The sequence below is a fragment of the Theobroma cacao genome, chromosome 10 (assembly GCF_053813885.1).
Source record: "Theobroma cacao isolate CCN51 chromosome 10, ASM5381388v1, whole genome shotgun sequence".
NCBI classification, from domain to species: Eukaryota; Viridiplantae; Streptophyta; class Magnoliopsida; order Malvales; family Malvaceae; genus Theobroma; species Theobroma cacao.
Window position 1 is genome coordinate 24463695 of NC_142648.1, and position 18191 is coordinate 24481885.

General features: G+C 35.6%; 3 protein-coding genes across 5 annotated transcripts; 2 read left to right on the forward strand and 1 right to left on the reverse strand.

Moving 5' to 3' along the window:
- Positions 1 to 718: 718 nt before the first annotated feature.
- ABCI17 (non-intrinsic ABC protein 3) lies at positions 719 to 2288 on the forward strand. Its single transcript, XM_018128635.2, has 3 exons — positions 719 to 1184; positions 1633 to 1820; positions 1915 to 2288. The coding sequence occupies exons 1-3, from the start codon at positions 842 to 844 to the stop codon at positions 2167 to 2169; spliced, it is 786 nt and encodes a 261-aa protein (XP_017984124.2). The 5' UTR covers positions 719 to 841; the 3' UTR covers positions 2170 to 2288.
- Positions 2289 to 3070: 782 nt separating this feature from the next.
- On the forward strand, positions 3071 to 10161 carry RBR1 (retinoblastoma-related 1). Of its 3 annotated transcripts, none has more exons than XM_018129220.2 (19): positions 3071 to 3374; positions 3747 to 3870; positions 3980 to 4081; positions 4171 to 4313; positions 4404 to 4500; positions 4600 to 4646; positions 5504 to 5702; positions 5981 to 6047; positions 6235 to 6414; positions 6499 to 6692; positions 6794 to 7664; positions 7881 to 8031; positions 8123 to 8195; positions 8440 to 8616; positions 8701 to 8826; positions 8904 to 9048; positions 9166 to 9278; positions 9595 to 9710; positions 9787 to 10161. In XM_018129220.2, the coding sequence occupies exons 2-19, from the start codon at positions 3787 to 3789 to the stop codon at positions 9935 to 9937; spliced, it is 3036 nt and encodes a 1011-aa protein (XP_017984709.2). In that variant the 5' UTR covers positions 3071 to 3374; positions 3747 to 3786; the 3' UTR covers positions 9938 to 10161. The 3 variants fall into 3 exon arrangements, with proteins under 3 accessions (XP_017984709.2, XP_017984708.2, XP_007010834.3); XM_018129219.2 differs by having other exon boundaries at positions 3751 to 3870; XM_007010772.3 differs by having other exon boundaries at positions 3770 to 3870.
- Positions 10162 to 10615: 454 nt separating this feature from the next.
- On the reverse strand, positions 10616 to 17096 carry LOC18587095 (uncharacterized). Its single transcript, XM_007010773.3, has 5 exons — positions 16974 to 17096; positions 16781 to 16865; positions 12647 to 13239; positions 11655 to 11830; positions 10616 to 11515 (listed from the first exon to the last, which is right to left on the reverse strand). The coding sequence occupies exons 2-5, from the start codon at positions 16800 to 16802 to the stop codon at positions 11062 to 11064; spliced, it is 1245 nt and encodes a 414-aa protein (XP_007010835.2). The 5' UTR covers positions 16803 to 16865; positions 16974 to 17096; the 3' UTR covers positions 10616 to 11061.
- Positions 17097 to 18191: the final 1095 nt, after the last annotated feature.

The window sequence follows — 18191 nt, forward strand, 5'->3', positions numbered from 1 at the left end:
CAAGTTTAATTGAATTAAATTAGTTAGATATAATTTTAATATTTAAAAGGATAATATTCTTATATTTTAAGATAAAATATAGCATAAAAATAAAAATTAAATAATATTTAAAATAAAATGGATAAATTTAAAAATTTTTTATGTTTAAAAATTAATTATATTGTACTTCAGTATTTGACTTATTAATTAATATATGATCTTACTACTTAAAACTAGAATTTGGATCCCCTTTTCCAAATAAAAAAAATTAATTTTTTACGTTTATTTTTACTACTTTACATCAATATTTTTCAACTATTAATTTTTATTATCAAGTTAAAAATATTTAACAATTTAACAATTTTAATTTATAAATGAATAAAAATAAAAGCAATTATTTATTAAATTAAAATTTATTATAATATTAATTTAAAAATATCTCAATGGTAAAAACTTTTTATTCAGGGAATATAAATATAAATGATTAATTTTCATAAAAATTCTGTTCTTGTCTCTATTAATTTTTTCCCTTTAATTAATTTTTTATTAATTATTTTCTTTTTAATATTTTTTATTTTTATTTATTTTGGGTTATTTATGTTTTTTTTTCTTAACCTATTTGATAGGAAAACAAGTTGAAATTTTTTTTTATTAATCAATGGCAATGGTGGGTGTGGATGATCCATTACAACCAGTGGTGAAGGTTACATATATATATATATATAGAGAGAGAGAGAGAGAGAGAGAGAGAGAGAGAAGAAATGCTTAATGGGGAAGGTCGTATTCAGCCCAATGCCATCGTTTCCCCTGTCACGTTAAATACTAACAAATTAAACTAACAAAGCAAACAGCCAAAGAGAAAATGTCTGCAGAGCATTTGCTGTTAACCGTTGACGACTCTGATCATCAACACAGTAATCATCATGATCGTGGGATGAAATTCGAGATTCGTGGTTTGAGGAAAGTATCGGAAGCGGGCGTTCCTATACTTAACGGGATCAGCGTCGATATCCCCAAGGGGATGATCGTCGGGATCATCGGACCGAGCGGGAGTGGGAAATCGACGATGCTTCGAGCACTCAATCGCCTTTGGGAGCCTCAGTCGAACACGGTGTTCCTTGACGGTCATGATATTGTTGATCTTGATGTTCTTGGACTTCGCCGTAAAGTGGGCATGCTCTTCCAGCTCCCTGTTCTCTTTCAAGGTGAGACTATAGATATTCCATTGAGTTGTAAATTACGGTTGAAAAAAGAATGGGGAAATTTTGAAGTATGATGGGTCCTTTCAGGTCTATCAATGGCAGGTACTGTAAAACTGAGGTACCCATTGACAGGTTCAGCAACAATTTTAGCATATGCAAATATGATTGCTTCAAGCTTATTACTTCACTTCAAGTCCTTACCTTGTCTCAATTGTAAAGAAGAAATCTTTAGATTCCAAGTTTAAGTCCTACTATGGATGGATTTGTGGATTTAATCAAATTCTATGCTGATTTTGTATTGATTTTGTTTATTTGATTGGTTGGTTTGTTGGTATTTTTAGTGAAGAGAAAAGCTAACTCGAGTTCATAGATGTCTTGATTTCAACTGTTTGTATATAGACAAACCAAACTCTTAAGAAAAATTTTTAGTAATGAAGAGTGTCACTTTCAGGCACTGTGGCAGATAACATTCGATATGGACCACGTTTGAGAGGAAAGAAGTTAAGTGATGAGGAAGTTTCCAAGTTGCTAACACTTGCAGACCTTGATTCCTCCTTTCTCAGTAAGACTGGTGGTGAATTATCTGTGGGCCAAGCTCAGAGAGTTGCACTGGCTAGGACACTAGCAAATGAACCAGAGGTACTCCATACCCCATACCACCTGCTAATATGTTGCATTCAAAACTTTGCATTGGTTCAGGCTAATTTCTTGGTTGGTTTTTCTCTCTGGAAAGGTTTTGCTGCTGGATGAGCCAACAAGTGCATTGGATCCGATTTCGACACAGAACATAGAGGATGTGATAGTGAAGCTTAAGAAGAAAAAGGGAATGACTGTTGTAATGGTTTCTCACAGCATCAAGCAAATCCAAAGGGTGGCAGATGTAGTTTGCCTTCTTGTCAATGGTGAAATTGTTGAGGTATTGAAGCCTGGTGAGCTATCTGAAGCCAAGCATCCCATGGCACAAAGGTTTCTTCAACTAAGTAGCTAAATACTTCTGTCAGTGTTTGTATATTACCTTTTCTTTTTCTTTGTGTTTGGGGTTTTGATGTTAACTTTGGTGTAAAACAATATTTGACATTGCAAGCTGATGTTTGATTTATATCTTAATGCCCTGAATATGACCAAAATCAAGCCCATTGCATTAATATTGATAATAGAATTTGCATAAACTGCAAAGGTTTAATGCACCTAATTCTTAGTTCAATACTACGTGTATGTATCTTTTTCTCAAAAAATGAAGTTCGAATTCATGAAACTAAAATGGTAATTGGTTTAATTTTCATTTTTAGTCAAAACTCAAAAAATTAACATAAATATCACAAATAAAGTAAATAAAAATAAATGTGTACACTTTATTTAAATCTACAACCTATAAATGAGAATTTTAATTGCATTAAATGATTTTTATTAAAAATAATTCTTTTTAATTGTAATGGTGTTGAATAATTTATGGGGTAAGAATTAGGAGGTCCTACAGAAAAGTTTTGTGAGGACGCACTCATAATAACATTTCCACTCCACACAAGACGACACAACTCCTCGCGCTAAACGACACTGAAAAAGAAGGACGATCCTTTTTCTTTCTTTTTCGGTGGGCCCGCACACCCACACGAGTCTCCTGGCAAACACCGTTTCAATTTCCAAGACTCGAAGATCATCCCCCCCCGCCGCCCGAACGGCTCGGCCCAGCCTAGCCACACTCCGTTAACTCACCGTAACGGTGAAAACCAAACCCTTTTCACCTACCGTTCCAAAGCGGAATCTTCGTAACGGCCGAGACGTTGAACAATTTTGGCGGTAAAATGCTAATCCACATCATGACGTGGCAAAATGTGATTGGCTAGCCATGCATGTCATGCGCATGTGCATGGTCATCATGATGTTATGTTGGTTAGTTTTCCCGCGCTAAGAGAAAGATCCTTCCTTGATAGGGTTTCCACAAAAAGATGCCCAAAGTTAGAGAGAGAGAGAAAATAAGGAAAAAAAAAGAGAGGGAAAATTTTAGGGTTCTTCTTGTTCTTAATTAGAATATATAAAAAAGGAAAATCCTTTTTCTTTCTCATTGATTTTTCTTCTTTTCGATCCGTTAAAACGCTGTGTTCTTTTTTTGGGGGGTGAGGATTTGAAGCTAGGGTTTTCTGCTTGACTGGATCTGTAGATCCGAGATCCGAACCGAATTTCAAGTTCAAATTTGTAAGTTTTCTTTTAATTCTGTTTTAATTTTGATTGTAATTTTTGAATAGTTTGGCTGACATTGTTGAAGTAAATTTGCCATGTTCAGAAGCACAAAAAAAAAAAAAGCTTGTTTCTTCCAATTTTTACTTTGCTTTTGTTAGTAATAGCTAAAAAAAATAATTTTCGGTGTAAATTTTTTATTTTGGGGATTTAAGTTGCTTTGATTAATTTGTGGATTTTTTTATTTTTTAAATTGAATTTTGTTGACAGTTTGTGATTTTTTTTAAATTAGTGACTCTAGTAGCTAGCTTAATCTTGAATATGCTGATTATGAGCTTCTTATCAAAACTTTTGGAGGGAATCAGAATCTTTAATTTCTTTTTTTGAAAGGTAGAATCTTTAATTTCTGCTAGGGTTACTTGGAAGAAATATGGAAGACAGGAAGCCTTCAGTTACAACTTCCAACAGCAGTGATGGTGATGCCATCGAAGCTAGGTTCACTGCCTTGTGCAAGGTAGTGATGTGTTCTTCTTCTTCTTCTTCTTCTTATTATTATTATTATTTTAAATTTTGCTTTTCTTTTTTGGGTAGTGACGTGGTTTTTTAAATGTTATGATTTGCAGAATGAATTATCTTTGGCTGAGAAAACTTGCACGGAAGCTATGAAGCTATTCAAAGAAACCAAAAACCTTTTATCATCAAATGTTTCGATTGGGAGTGGGACGGTAGATATATTTGAACTTCTTTTTATATGGAATCGCTAAACGTAGGTGCTTTTAGGTGAACTAACTTTGTTGCCTTTATACTGGATTAGCTGGAAGAAGCAGAGCGATTTTGCTTTTCGTTTGTTTTGTATTCACTGAAGCAGCTAAGTGAAAAGAGTGGAGAAAATGTAAAGCAAGGGTCTGATGAAAATGGGTTTACAATATGCCAGATATTGAGAGCTACAAAGCTAAAGTATGATGCTGTTAATTTTGTGTAAACATGGGTAGTATTTGAGATTGAAGTCTGTTTTAATGATAGTGAGCTTTTTTTTATGTCTTGCAGTATTGTGGATTTCTTTAAAGAGCTGCCTCAGTTTGTGGTAAAAGCTGGTCCTGTTTTAAATATTATGTATGGTGAAGATTGGGAGAGTAGACTTGAGGTAGTAGATTTTTTTGTTTAACTTGCTTTCTTTTTTCCTAAATTTGTATGGTCGTCTGACTTCTGTTTGACTCTCGACTTATGGTACTTAATTGATTAGGCGAAGGAGTTGCAGGCCAATTTTGTGCACTTGAGCCTTCTAAGCAAGTATGTGCCCTTCTTTTATATCCTCTTCAAGGTTAGAAGATGCTATGTGCGCATAACTTTGTGACAGCACTAGCATTTTCAATCTATTTGTTAGTATGACTATGATTTGCTAAATTTGATTGGTTACTCTTAAATGCAAAGCACCGTAGTGATAAGGAATACTGCTTTTCATTCATCAATTTATACTCTATAATGGCATGTAGATTCTGCAGCAAGCTTGTTTATATTGTCTTGAACCTTGTCTGAAATTTACAAAAGCACACATACTTTGGTGTTTGGATTAAGTGTCTATTAGAGAGAAGGGAGGGAGGGTGTACAACATTTGCGTATCAAAGGTGTTGAAAAATAAAACCATACATACATACGTAAGTATATGTGTCTATATACATATATATATATATATATGTATATATATGTATGTATGTATGTATGTATGTATGTATGTATGTATATTTAGAGAGAGAGGGAGGGTGTACAACATTTGCATATCAAAGATCTTGAAAAATAAAACCTACATACATATGTATTTATGTATGTATGTATATATGTATGTGCGCGCGTGTGTGTGTGTCCTAATTATACCAATAGCTAGTCATGTGGCATGTTTGACTGTCATCTTGTCCAGATGGATAACAATATTAAATTTATGACATTCTCATTTAGCAGATTGTATAATTTTGTTTCAATAATATATCATATAATGTTATTATTTCACAGAATTTGTACCGTATGATGAATTTTTATTATCATTCACCAAGCAACTTCATCGTTGAAACCAAATTTTCTGCTTGCTTTATATAATTTTCCATTTTGTAAAGTAAATAACATTTGCATCTTGCTATTTGATGGTACAAAAGGTCATACAAGCGTGCATTTCGGGAACTCTTCTTGACAAGTGATGCAAATATTGACAAGGAGCAAAGTGCTACAAGTGCTCCTGATTATGTGTCGGAGTACCATCGTTTTGGGTGGTTACTGTTTTTGGCTCTCCGTGTGCATGCTTTCAGCCGTTTTAAAGACCTAGTGACTTGCGCTAATGGTTTTGTTTCTGTTCTGGTCAGTTACACTTTTCTGTGGCTTTCTTAATAGTTGATTGTGAGAAGGCTGACTTGGTTGCAACAAGGAATAACATGTCATCTTGTTCTAATGAAACATGTTGTTCTGATTATATTAGTACAGATAATGGATTAACATAACAAGTATTTATTAAACAAATGGAAAATAAAAGTTGATAGATACATTTAAATGTGCTTCAAAAGATTCAACTCTAATATGCTGTTGTCTTAGATGCAATATATCCTTGTACATTTACTGGTGCATGTAATTTTTAACAGGCTATTCTGATTATACATGTTCCTGTTCGCTTCAGAAACTTCAAGATCAGTGACTCCCCACGCTTTGGTAATTATTTGCTCTTTGCGGTAGTCAAATTTTTAGAACCATCCTTCTTTCTGATAAGGAGAATGCATTTGAGATTCTTAACCAGTGTTTTGTCCTTACCCTTTTACTTTTTTCTATTTGCTTTTCCTGTCGGGGATAAAATTTTGGCTTTACTCATTGTTGATTTCTTTGACATGTGGTTGTTCAGTTAAGAAAGGTGGCAAAGGTGTTGACTTGCTTGCATCACTTTGCAACATGTATGATGCTTCAGAAGATGATTTGAGGAAAACAATGGAGATGGCCAATAAGTTAGTAGAAGATATATTGAAAAAAAAGCCCTGTTCAGCATCGGAGTTCAAAACTGAAACACTGGAAAATATTGATACGGGTAAGTTATAAAATTCATGAATGTAATTTGGGGGCATGCTTTCATTTGCTTCGGCTTCTAATTATCTGATTCTCTTTGAAGCAGATGGCTTGATCTATTTTGAAGGTTTAATGGATGAACAATCTCTTTCATCCAGTTTAAATATTTTAGAAAAGGATTATGATGATGCAATTCGTAATAAAGGTGAATTGGACGAGAGGGTGTTTATAAATGAGGAAGATAGTTTTCTTGGTTCAGGTAGCTTGTTTGGAGGTGCTGGGAATGTAACTGGCATCAAGGTGTGTTTCATATTTGAGAAAGCATATTCAATTTTGTTGGTCTTTATGCTTTATGTAGCAGTCACTTTATCTAAGAATGTTTTTTATTCTGTTTTGAGTAGAGGAAATTTGATTCAATAGCTTCACCATCAAAGACAATCTCAAGCCCACTGTCTCCTCATCGTTCTCCTGCATCTCATGGAAATGGTGTCCTTGGACCGCCAAATGCAAAGGTGGCAGCTACACCCGTCAGCACTGCAATGACAACTGCAAAGTGGCTTCGTACTGTTATTTGTCCACTTCCTTCGAAACCCTCTGCAGAGTTGCAGCGGTTTTTATCATCCTGTGATAAAGATGTTACCAATGATGTGATACGTAGGGCACATATAATATTGGAGGCAATATTTCCAAGTAATCATGAACGTAGTGTAACTGGAAGCCTTCAAGGTGCAAACCTGATGGATGATATATGGATGGAACATCGAAGACTGGAAGCACTTAAGCTATACTATAGGGTTTTGGAAGCTATGTGTACTGCAGAGGCCCAAATATTGCATGCAACTAATTTGACTTCCTTATTAACTAATGAGAGATTTCACAGATGTATGCTTGCTTGTTCTGCCGAACTAGTGCTAGCAACACATAAGACAGCCACAATGCTGTTTCCCACAGTTCTGGACAGAACTGGTATTACGGCCTTTGATCTTAGCAAGGTGATAGAGAGTTTCATTAGACATGAGGATTCTCTACCAAGAGAATTGAGGCGGCATCTGAATTCTCTTGAAGAGAGACTTTTGGAGAGTATGGTTTGGGATAATGGTTCCTCAATGTACAATTCTTTGATAGTTGCAAGACCTGCCCTGGCTGCTGAAATAGATCGTCTTGGCTTATTGGCAGAACCAATGCCGTCTTTGGATGCAATTGCGATGCATATCAACTTTTCTGGAGGCATGCCTCCATTGCCTTCTTCACAGAAGCATGAAACTTCACCAGGTAATGTCAGCAGCTCAATCTTAGGAATGCAACAGTGGTAGCTTAGTCATACCATTTGTTATCTTTTTAGATATCAAAAACTGTCACCAGTATGTTGATTTGCCTGTTTAATGTAGTAGCTTGTGTTATAGGATTTAATTACAGTTATCTGTTCTCAAAGTGTCAAATTTGATTCTATCCTGAACCTAATTTACATAGTCATGTTACTTTTTTCAGGTCAAAATGGGGATGTCAGGTCTCCAAAGAGACTATGCACAGACTACAGGAGTGTTTTGGTTGAGCGGAACTCTTTTACATCACCAGTGAAGGATCGTCTATTGGCATTTAGCAACCTTAAGAAGGCTCCCTTGCAATCTGCATTTGCCAGGTATCGTATGGTGTATGTTCTAGGGGAAGTAGAAAACCTGAACTATTTGCAATGGCTAACTTCATTTTCTTTTGGGCCATTTGTTCTTTAGTCCAACACGTCCTAACCCAGGTGGTGGAGGAGAAACATGTGCGGAAACCGGAATAAATATATTTTTTAGCAAGGTATCAAAATATGAGATAAATTAGATTTTCATCCATTTGCTTAAATTCTTACGTAATTATGGTAGACCTTATGTATGCTTATATTGTTACAAAATTTAACCTATTAGTGCTCATTGTAAATAGCCCTTGATATAATTTTACTGGTGGCAAATTGCTCACATGCACTGAGTTTTGAATTTGATTCAGTTTCTGTAGTTATAGGTCTGCTCCGAGTCTAACATGTTGTTTGCTTTGCACTGCCTAGATTAATAAGTTGGCTGCTGTCAGGATTAATGGTATGGTTGAGAGGCTACAACTGTCTCAACAGATTAGGGAGAGTGTATATTGTCTTTTTCAACAAGTACTTAGCCAGCGGACATCTCTGTTCTTTAACCGTCATATTGACCAGATCATCCTTTGTTGTTTCTATGTAGTTGCAAAGGTCTGCTCTTCTAATGAGATCTTTGAGCTGCTGTTCAATTTATCTGCACTGCTTCCTCTTACTTTGTGAATGAATGGCGTGCAGATTTCTCAGTTGCAGAGTTCTCTTACTTTTGGAGAAATTATTCGCAACTATAAGAAGCAACCACAATGTAAACCCCAAGTTTTCTGCAGCGTATTTGTTGATCGGTTAGCAGCCCAACGGAATGGGGTATGATATCTCATCTCTATTTTCTATGCTGCCTGCTTTTCTAGGGAATTTTAACAATTTTAATGATCCTAAAACAGGTAACCGGGCAGGACCATGTTGATATTATTACATTTTACAATAAAATATTTATTCCTGCCATAAAGCCTTTGCTGGTAGAAGTTGGTCTTACTGGAGCAAATATAAGTACAAGCCAGGTTCCTGAAGCCAACAATAGTAATCATGGTAAACCTTTCATTTTTTTTTTCCCATTATTATGTGGGAGATTTTGATGTTATATTCTGTCCTTGCTGCCTCTGCAAGCCATTCTAATTTTCTTCTTCTTGCTTCATTGCTAATTAGGTCCATGCCCTGGATCACCTAAAGTTGCTCCTTTTCCGAGTCTTCCCGATATGTCCCCAAAGAAAGTATCTGCAACACACAACGTATATGTGTCTCCATTGCGAACATCCAAGGTACCTAATCTTTTTCTCTTTTCTCCATTGAGTTGACGTGAGTGATTAGTTTTCCATTTACTAGTAAACCAGATTCGTAAATTAAAAATGCAGCACCCTAAGAAAGGCCAGAAAAGAAAAACGAAGAATCTTTAATTTGCAATGCAATATATAAGTCTCATAATCTTGTGAAACAGTTGAATCCTGGGTTTTGTTTCTTGATTTACAGAAGTATTGGAAAATTTTCCTTATTCCTCTTTTTGGCCTTTTTTTGGTATCTTATTGGAATCTATGGTTGCTACATGGTTAAGAAGTGTGCGCCTTGTTTCATCTACAGATGGATGCTCTAATCTCGCATAGCTCAAGAAGCTATTATGCTTGTGTTGGAGAGAGTACCCGTGCGTTTCAGAGCCCTTCAAAGGACCTAACTGCCATCAACAATCACTTGAATGGGTATTCTTCTCTTCTTCTCTCTTCAGGGTAATAGAAATTCTTGTGTGATGTGCTAAATGAACCGTTTTGGTTTCAGTAACCGGAAGATCAGAGGCGCTCTCAACTTTGATGATGTGGATGTTGGCTTGGTTAGTGATTCTATGGTTGCAAGCAGCCTTCACCTTCAGAATGGGAGCTGTGCATCCTCATCAGGGGCACCTTTAAAATCTGAGCAACCTGAGTCTTAGTTTCAGCACCATGTATTTCCCTTGTAAATTCTGCCTCTTGCCCATTTTTCTTCTATTCTACGTGATGTAAGGCTTTTATCACATGGGGTATTGTATGAGCGGTGAGTTATTGTAGGATAGCCGCCACCTGCCCTAAGTGCTTTACCAATGTTCGATACACTACTACTTCAAAGCTTTTGGCCTAGCAAATTTAATAAAACGTGCCCCCTCCTTTTTTTTTTGCCTCTTTGGTAGCAAAATGATACTTATTTTTAGTCCACATGATGTAACATGTCATGCGAGTGATATTTTGACCGTCAATGATTAGTCACTTATACAAGGGAGGGATCTACCTTGATTTGTGTTTATTTTGTTTACATGTATTTGTCTCTAATATCTTGTGGGGAACTCACATTAGTAAAATTTTGAATAAATCTTGATATCACTAATCACGAATCCTTTAAGTAAGACACTGTCACATTGAGTGTCAAGAATCATCCTAGTATTAGTATTACCAAGTTACTTGCATACTGATCCTTCCCAGACAAGTTGGAATATCAATATGGAAACTGCTGGGTAGTTCCAAATGTTTTGGATCTCTGGAACAGATGGTTACAAGTACTTCGGCATTACGTTTGGTTTTGCCTTTGTGTAAGTTTGGAGTGGTTGCTGGTCAGACGGATAAGGAAAACAAAGAAATAAGGTGCAAAGCAACAGTGCTCATTCCCATTAGAAACGCATAGGAAACCACGGTGTCCCTATCTCATAAAGATTATTACGATAACTTAGCATGTTTAAGCATGTAAATGCATCATCCTAACTAGCCAATCCTCACATTCCCGATTTGTTCTCCTGTCAACAAGTCAGCTTTACAGGTTGAAGCTCCCATTACTTGGAAGACCGTTGTTTTTCTGCACCTGTGCACGCTCCTGAGCTACCGTGCCAAGTGCTAATATGTGTTTCCTAACACGCAGAAGCCTCACCTAGCAGTTAAGCAACTTAAGGTGTATATGCTTCAACAAGGAGACAACCCACTAGCATTCTCCTTTTTAGCCTCTTTTTTTTTTTTTTTTCCTTTTTACAAGACATCTAAGAAGGGTTTAAGATGCCATCATGAAAGATGGACAAGCCCTTGCAAATTCAAGTCAGGGAGACGCCCACTCAAAGTAGTGGCAGCGGGCACCTCTGGCGACAGTCCAGTTTCCACAGCCAAAGAACACGCTCCCTTGCTTCGGCCCAGGCTTCCGAACCATTCCTTTGCTACTTTTCACCCCACAGAAACAGTATGGGTGGTACTGGAATAGGGGCATTTGCTGATCCTTAGGCTTGTGGGGATGATGTGGAGAGAAGGCCATGTTCTCCGGGATCGGGTTCCATGTCAATGGACCATCACTAGTCTGCCACATCAGTGAGTTTGTGATAGAGAATTTAAAACCCTTGTGCATCAAGAGGGCAAGTAAGCGTGCCGTGTTTTTGGCGTCATCGAGGCCACAATGGGCACGCCCCTGCCATGCCAGGCCTGCCATCTCAACAGCCTCCTTCAAGTTGCACCTCACGCCACCGAAAACCTCACTGAAAGGAACTTTTAAGTTGATCCACCTGCCATATGGAAAATAATAAGAAAAACTTAATATAAATGGCTTTCTTAAAAGGTGTCAACACTATTATCATTTTTATAAATAAATATGTAAACTATGAAAAAATAATAAGCAAACAAGCACATATCAAAATTATTTACCGGTTAAAGTAAGGAGGCTTCCGGATCTTCTTGAATCTGCACTCAGATTCCAGCATTACGCGACAATCCCAATTTGACCATGTCACCACAGCAAAGTTGGTGTTCTTTATGCCCTTCTTCTCAAGCCATTTATCATGCCTAAGGAGAGCCTCACTCAGAGTAACACCTCTATCCACCTAGAACACATAAAAGCATATTAAGAATATAGGCTCAGAAGTCAGAGTGGAAAAAGTTACAGAGAAAAGAGAGCAAGAAACCAATAAGTCAAACACAGTAGAGATAATAATCACAATCTTAGTTGTCCCGCCACAGATCAATCCCCAGTCTTGAACCGTTATTTACCACCAAGCCTAAATAGGAAGACCACCCAGACTCCGTCATACCACCCCAAATAAAATCCAATTGATGCTATTGCCAAGTCAGTGAAAAAAATATAAACACTAACGTTGTGCTTCCTAACTCATAATTCTCATAATTTTTCTACTACTGCATCCTTTAGCAAAAAAGAACAAAAATAGAGTACAGCGGCTATCAAGCATATCAATATATGTACCAAAAATTAGAAACCAATTACAGCAAATTTAAGCCTGTCCAGGCACAAACATATTTGGCAATCCTTTCTTCAATTAACCCAGGAGAATAGATTGCAAGAAACATGTTTATCAGCAACATATATGTCACATAGTCGGGACAGAAAAGTTAGCTTAGTTCTTACTACATCCACATCCAAACATATTTATACACTTTGTCTAAGAAGGATCTTTCTATATAAAGCCTAGCAGGAGAAATACTATACCAGAGGAACTTACCACCATGTCTTAAACTATAAATATACCTAGTTCCAATGATGAACTAAAAAACTCGCAATAAATATAAGCATGTGATTGTGTTACCACCATCGCAACATCATTTACATAGTGCCCAAAGTCATGCTGTCCAACTAGAATGTTAAGTTTCTAAATCTTGGCAAAGACAACGAATTCTGAACTGACCTGAATTTGCTGGATGCCAGTCAGATCCTTGCAGAAATCACTCAGGAGTTGATTGCAAGTTGGTCGTACATATGTCTGAAAGCATGCTTCCAGCTGGCCAGTAACACTACTCACAATGACAGATGGAAACTCAATTATCTCCTGTGGATGGGGATTTTTCTCCTTGTCACAGGTAGCCTCAAAGTCTATGACCACAAAGTATTGAAAATCTTGGAGCTGGAATTCATAAGGATATCCATGAGTGATCACATTGAATGGGGAATAATGAAATCGGTTATCCACAGGAAAGTGGTAAAATTGGCTCCCAAAAGCATTCATTGGGTATGGCTGCAACTTATGAGAGTCAGGATAGAAGGTCGGCCATGAGCCATACTCATGCTGGAGGGTAGGTTTGTGGTAAAACTCGCTTGGAAGTTCCATAAACTCCCCACTCAATGAGCAAACTGGTTCTACAACATCCCCACCTGGGTGAACACCAATTCCATCTTTAAGCTCTGGAAGGCCTTCAATTGAATTCCCCATACATTGCAGGTTGTACGGGAACCCCTTGGTCTGGAGGCATTTTAAGGCTGCCTCGCAGTTCTGCATAGTTTCTACATAAAATAAATAAGCAAAATCATATCAGTATAATATCAAATTTGATATATGCATCCCAATATGACCCATACAAATTCCTCTGAAACAAAGAAAAACAACCTAGTGCCAACTGTTCACACAAAGACAAAGTGCAAATTCACAAAACAAAGAAAAAAATGTAATACTGAATAAACAGAAAGTTCAAGATAACTTGCAATGCAAGTCCAATATAACAATGTCAGACATCCAAAAAATGCTTCCCAAAATTAAATGGGTACTCACACATTTGATGGCACCCTCAAGCATAAGAAAGAAATATCTATGTTTATGGTTCCTTTCAGAAATAGTAACAACAAGCAATAACCAATGGTGGCAGGGGGGCAAACCAGTCACAGACAAATCAGTAAGAACAGGGAGGAGCTTGTAGCATGTCTTAAAAGGCTTTAACTCACCAGCATACTTCACAAAAGAATACCATATATTTGATCAGATCATAGGCATAGCATGCCTCACTGCCTTCAGCTACGCCCCTTCACCTTTCACTTCTGTAGTGGAGCCTCAAACAGCTATCTTTAGGCATGAGCAAGAAAATAGTTGGTGGGCTAAATAGGGTGAGAGAATATGAAACCCTAAAATCAGGATCCTCAAAGATAAAAGATACCACAGTCTTGCAATATATTCCTCCATCAAACTTCTAATTTGAAGGTGCAAGACACAGCTAAAAAGGGCGAAGTCAATATCTCTATAACACCCTCCATCCATCTCCAAAAGCTGAAATTCAAGTTGCCAATTGTTTACAAAATGCATCAATTAAAGTGCCTTCTTCAATGCTAAATGAGGCTGAAATTCAACTTGCCATTTCTTCTTCAAGGTCATCAATTAAATTGCCTTCTTAAATGCCGATAGAAGACCAAATTATCAAGCTATTCTAGTCAAAAAGATAATGAAAAATAATCAAGAAAGTATTCTGTTCAAATCAGCCTCTAATAAGCCTCCAAACCACTTGCTGTTGTGTATTTTTAACATTTAATAAAAGTACTGATGTTTATAGATTGCAAAGAAAGCCTCTGCATGCAATAATTCTTCGCATTAGTGGAGAATATCCGAAATTGATCTGTAATTTTGACATAAAATTTGAAACAAAGTTTCTTCAAAAGCAAGCAACACACATGAATTCAAATCAGCCACTAATAACCCTCGAAACCACTTGCTGTTGTGTATTGTTAACTTTTATTTTTATAGGTTGCAAAGAAATCCTCCACAAGTCATAATTCTTCACAGTAGTGGAGAATACTGGTAATTGATCTGTAATTTTAATGTAAAAATTTCAAACAAAGTTTCTTCAAAAGCAAGCAAGACTTCTGAATTCAACTAAGTGTGTACTCAAGCTGTTCAACTTCTCATAGTGATGGTGAAACAGGACCGGTCCTTCAATAAATATTTTCCTAACTCTTTTATAGTAAATGGTTCCTCAACCTTCCACAACAGGGAAAAGTGAAAATGAGGAGAAAATAGGGGAAGGGTTGGGACAAAGGGACGTGAAAAGGGGACAAGTTTCAATGGAATCCAAATGATGAATCAACTGAGCACAAACTAATGAAGTTTACTTGAAATAAATGATAATGATAGCATAACAAATATTTACACAAGACTAAATTTTACATTGGTAACAAAGGAAGACAATCTCCAAACTGCAATCATTTCACCAAACTAGGTATAATCATCATATAGATAAAGAATTTCATCAAAGGAGTCATGCATGCCTATGAAAACAAACAAATGAGAGCCATAACAGAGCGTGTCTTTACCTCACTTTTTTAGATTTTACAGATTTATTGAGCCAGATTTGTGAACGTTTCAGTTATTCTTGTGCTCCTGGTGTAATAAACTTATGCCCCAAAGTAACTTAAAGCATATGCCACTAATTTCTGAACATCATTACCAATCTGAAGGAATCACAATACGGGTATTGCATTTTTCTATGCATGAAGCCTCAAACACCTAGAATGATGCCAAGGCTTTATTTCTCTAACTTTTCGTTTAGCTCATCTTTAAAACTTACATTTGACCTTTCCTTTGCTGGGAGTTAATACAAAGCTAGAAAATGGACCAATATGCAATTAAAAAAAATTACTAAAATTGATGCTATGAGGTAATGTAAGCACATTACAAATACTCAAATTTTAGAACATCAACTAGACCATAAACTCTCTGGCTCAAAAAAAAAAACTAGACTATCATCTCATTCACAAACCCTAACAACCTCATTTAGCCATGCTGATTGAAGACCTAACAATATTGAGATAAGCCTAATAAACAAATAGATCCAGTTCTACTTGTTTAGATAGAATGATTTTCAAACTTCCCTGAAACGAGTTTAATATAACATCCATTTTATATATATCTTTATTTTTAAATTTTGGGGTGAAGCCTGTCCAACCCTAAATCTTGTAGCTAACATGCAATAATTTTACCGGACAGGCACATTTTCATGATTATATAAAATTATATATGATAATTATTTAACTAAATATTACTTAGGTGAATCTAGGGCATATACCAAGCTATAGCTACCTGCTGGTTAATCCAAACCCAAATTTACACCAAAGTGCTATTGAAACTAAGCTGAGACTAGGAACAATAAGACCAAAGTCAATGACTATTCCAGACAGCAACAGTTTCCAACGGATTTTTGGGAATCTAAACCCTAGAGGCAGCTCATTGCGATACAGAAATACAGTGAGTTCACTGTCATAGATGCGCATGAAAATGAGACCATTCAATAAAACAAGGTACCACCAAAAAGTCAAAAAGCCTAAAAATATTTCAAAATCTCCAGAAATAATCCAAAAAGCTACCTAAAGCTTCTCCACATAGTTACTGCTTGCTTAAAACTAAATAAAGTATATGTGGTTTTGATAACAGACAGCTTAGAACTAAATATGAAAAACAACATTTACGTACTTCTCTTCCAATCATTCCAATAAACAAGAGGTTCAATTCATACATCCGTCTTTGGATCAAATAATCCAACTTAGTAACATATTTTCTCAAGTAAGCTGATCAATAGTTCTTCATTTATCCAATACGAAGTACTCTAAAATACAAATTACATACTAATATAAACTTTGAAATTTCATAGCATTAGCTAGCTATTCAATGGCACATCAGAATTTTTGAAAAGGCCTCAAATTTAAGATACCATATCTCAAACGAGTGCAATAGAAACCGTACCAGGCAGCCACAACTGGATCCTAAATTCGAATTAAATTATTCAAAAAAAAGCAACACTCACAATTGAAGCAACCCAGATGAAGATCTTAAAACAAAGTGATCTCAACACTGGAAAAATAAAGCAATAAAAAGAACACATTTTTAAGAAAATCATCAAAAACCCATCAGAGGAAAATCGCAAAAACATCACATTCTTAAAAACCCCATCAATCCAAACACCACAAAAATCACTCAAATAAACTGAAACCCATAACTCAAAGAACATCAAAGTTCAAAACTTTACACCCAAAAAAACTTCAAAAAAATTAAAAAAAAAAAACCAACCTTTTTTTTCAAGGGCCATCATGATCTTTTCTATAATTAAGATCCACCGGCAAGTACATCAGATCCTCCTCCTTTTTTCCCTCACCTGCAAAAAAAGGTAAAATAAATAAAATAACCCAAAAAAACTAAAAGGATATAGAGAGAGATTTAAAATAAAAAAGAGAGAAACAAAAAGTGCAGAGAAGAGAATGACCTGGTGTGATGCTAGAGAGAGCAAGAGAGAGAATGACAAAGGGAAGTTATGTATAATGAGATGGGAAGTTGTTTTTTCCCTTTTTTTTTTTTTTTTTTTTGCTTTTTCCCTAATTTTTGTGTTTTTATTTATTTAAAACGCTGTATTTAATCCTTTGGAAAAATTCTATTTTCACCCCAATAGTTTCACATTTTTGTAGATTATGCACCCTTTTTTTCCTCCGCACTGAACCGGCAAACCTCTGGAAAGCACATGCATATCTAATGCTTGATATTCTACCTAAACTCGATTATTCATATTTACAAAAAAAATCTCGAGTTTTAATTATATTTAATATCATACTTGTCATAAAACTAGATTTGAATTTCAATCAAAAATAAAATTAAAATAAATTTTTGTATATTAGTGATTGAAAATAAATTTTTAAAATCATATTTTAAAAAATTATTAAATTTTTAATGTATAAATAATAAATAATATTCAATATAATAAATTAAGATTTAATATTATTATTTAAAATGAGATACTGTAGAGAGTATTCTAAAATCACTGCTCAAATGGATAACATTTTCAATATTCAAATCCTATTCAAACTCGACTAAAGATATATTAATCTTATTTAATCGAATCGGGTTAAATTTGATTTAATCTGTCAGAACATTATCGGATTAAGTGTCAAAAAGAACATAAGGTGTAAATGGAAAAAAACTAAGAATTAGAAGGATGTAAGTGTAATTAACTCATTTTCTATTTGGGGACCAAAATACAAACAAGAGAAAAGTCTGTGTCCATTTCCTCAGTCAGTTCACAGAAAGCAAAGGATTGGGGCAACGTGGGTCCCACATAGCCAAGTTTACGAAACAAAGGTTTTTACTAAATGCCCTTGACGGTTGAAAAGGACACGTGTTGAGCATGGGGTGGCTCATGGAGGGGCAGTGACGTACTGGGGACCGCGGGGTTTCAGATTTTTTTGTTGTTACCTTGGACAAAAAAAATCGTGTTTGGAAGAATCTTGACCGTTTATTTGGTTGACTTTCATTGGTCGATCTTTCTCGTGCTTTTTTTATTTTATGAGTTTTTTTTGTATTTGCGAGCCTAAGATAGATATTTTGGAAGACAATAATTTGGCATAGTCTCCATAGAAATTTAATAGTTTAATTAAAAAAATAAAAGAATATGTGATAATATTTTAATTTCGTTTATAAATTTTAAAATTCA

Excerpts from the sequence above, each read along its gene's own strand:
- ABCI17 (XM_018128635.2), top strand. The coding sequence starts at position 842 with ATGTCTGCAGAGCATTTGCTGTTAACCGTTGACGACTCTGATCATCAA. Across the intron at positions 1,185-1,632 it reads GCTCCCTGTTCTCTTTCAAG|GCACTGTGGCAGATAACATT; the intron begins GTGAGACTATAG and ends TGTCACTTTCAG. Across the intron at positions 1,821-1,914 it reads CACTAGCAAATGAACCAGAG|GTTTTGCTGCTGGATGAGCC; the intron begins GTACTCCATACC and ends CTCTCTGGAAAG.
- RBR1 (XM_018129220.2), top strand. The coding sequence starts at position 3,787 with ATGGAAGACAGGAAGCCTTCAGTTACAACTTCCAACAGCAGTGATGGT. Across the intron at positions 4,314-4,403 it reads TTGAGAGCTACAAAGCTAAA|TATTGTGGATTTCTTTAAAG; the intron begins GTATGATGCTGT and ends TATGTCTTGCAG. Across the intron at positions 4,501-4,599 it reads ATTGGGAGAGTAGACTTGAG|GCGAAGGAGTTGCAGGCCAA; the intron begins GTAGTAGATTTT and ends TTAATTGATTAG.
- LOC18587095 (XM_007010773.3), bottom strand. The coding sequence starts at position 16,802 with ATGATGGCCCTTGAAAAAAAAG. Across the intron at positions 11,831-12,646 it reads CTGGCATCCAGCAAATTCAG|GTGGATAGAGGTGTTACTCT; the intron begins GTCAGTTCAGAA and ends TATGTGTTCTAG. Across the intron at positions 11,516-11,654 it reads AAGCCTCCTTACTTTAACCG|GTGGATCAACTTAAAAGTTC; the intron begins GTAAATAATTTT and ends TCCATATGGCAG.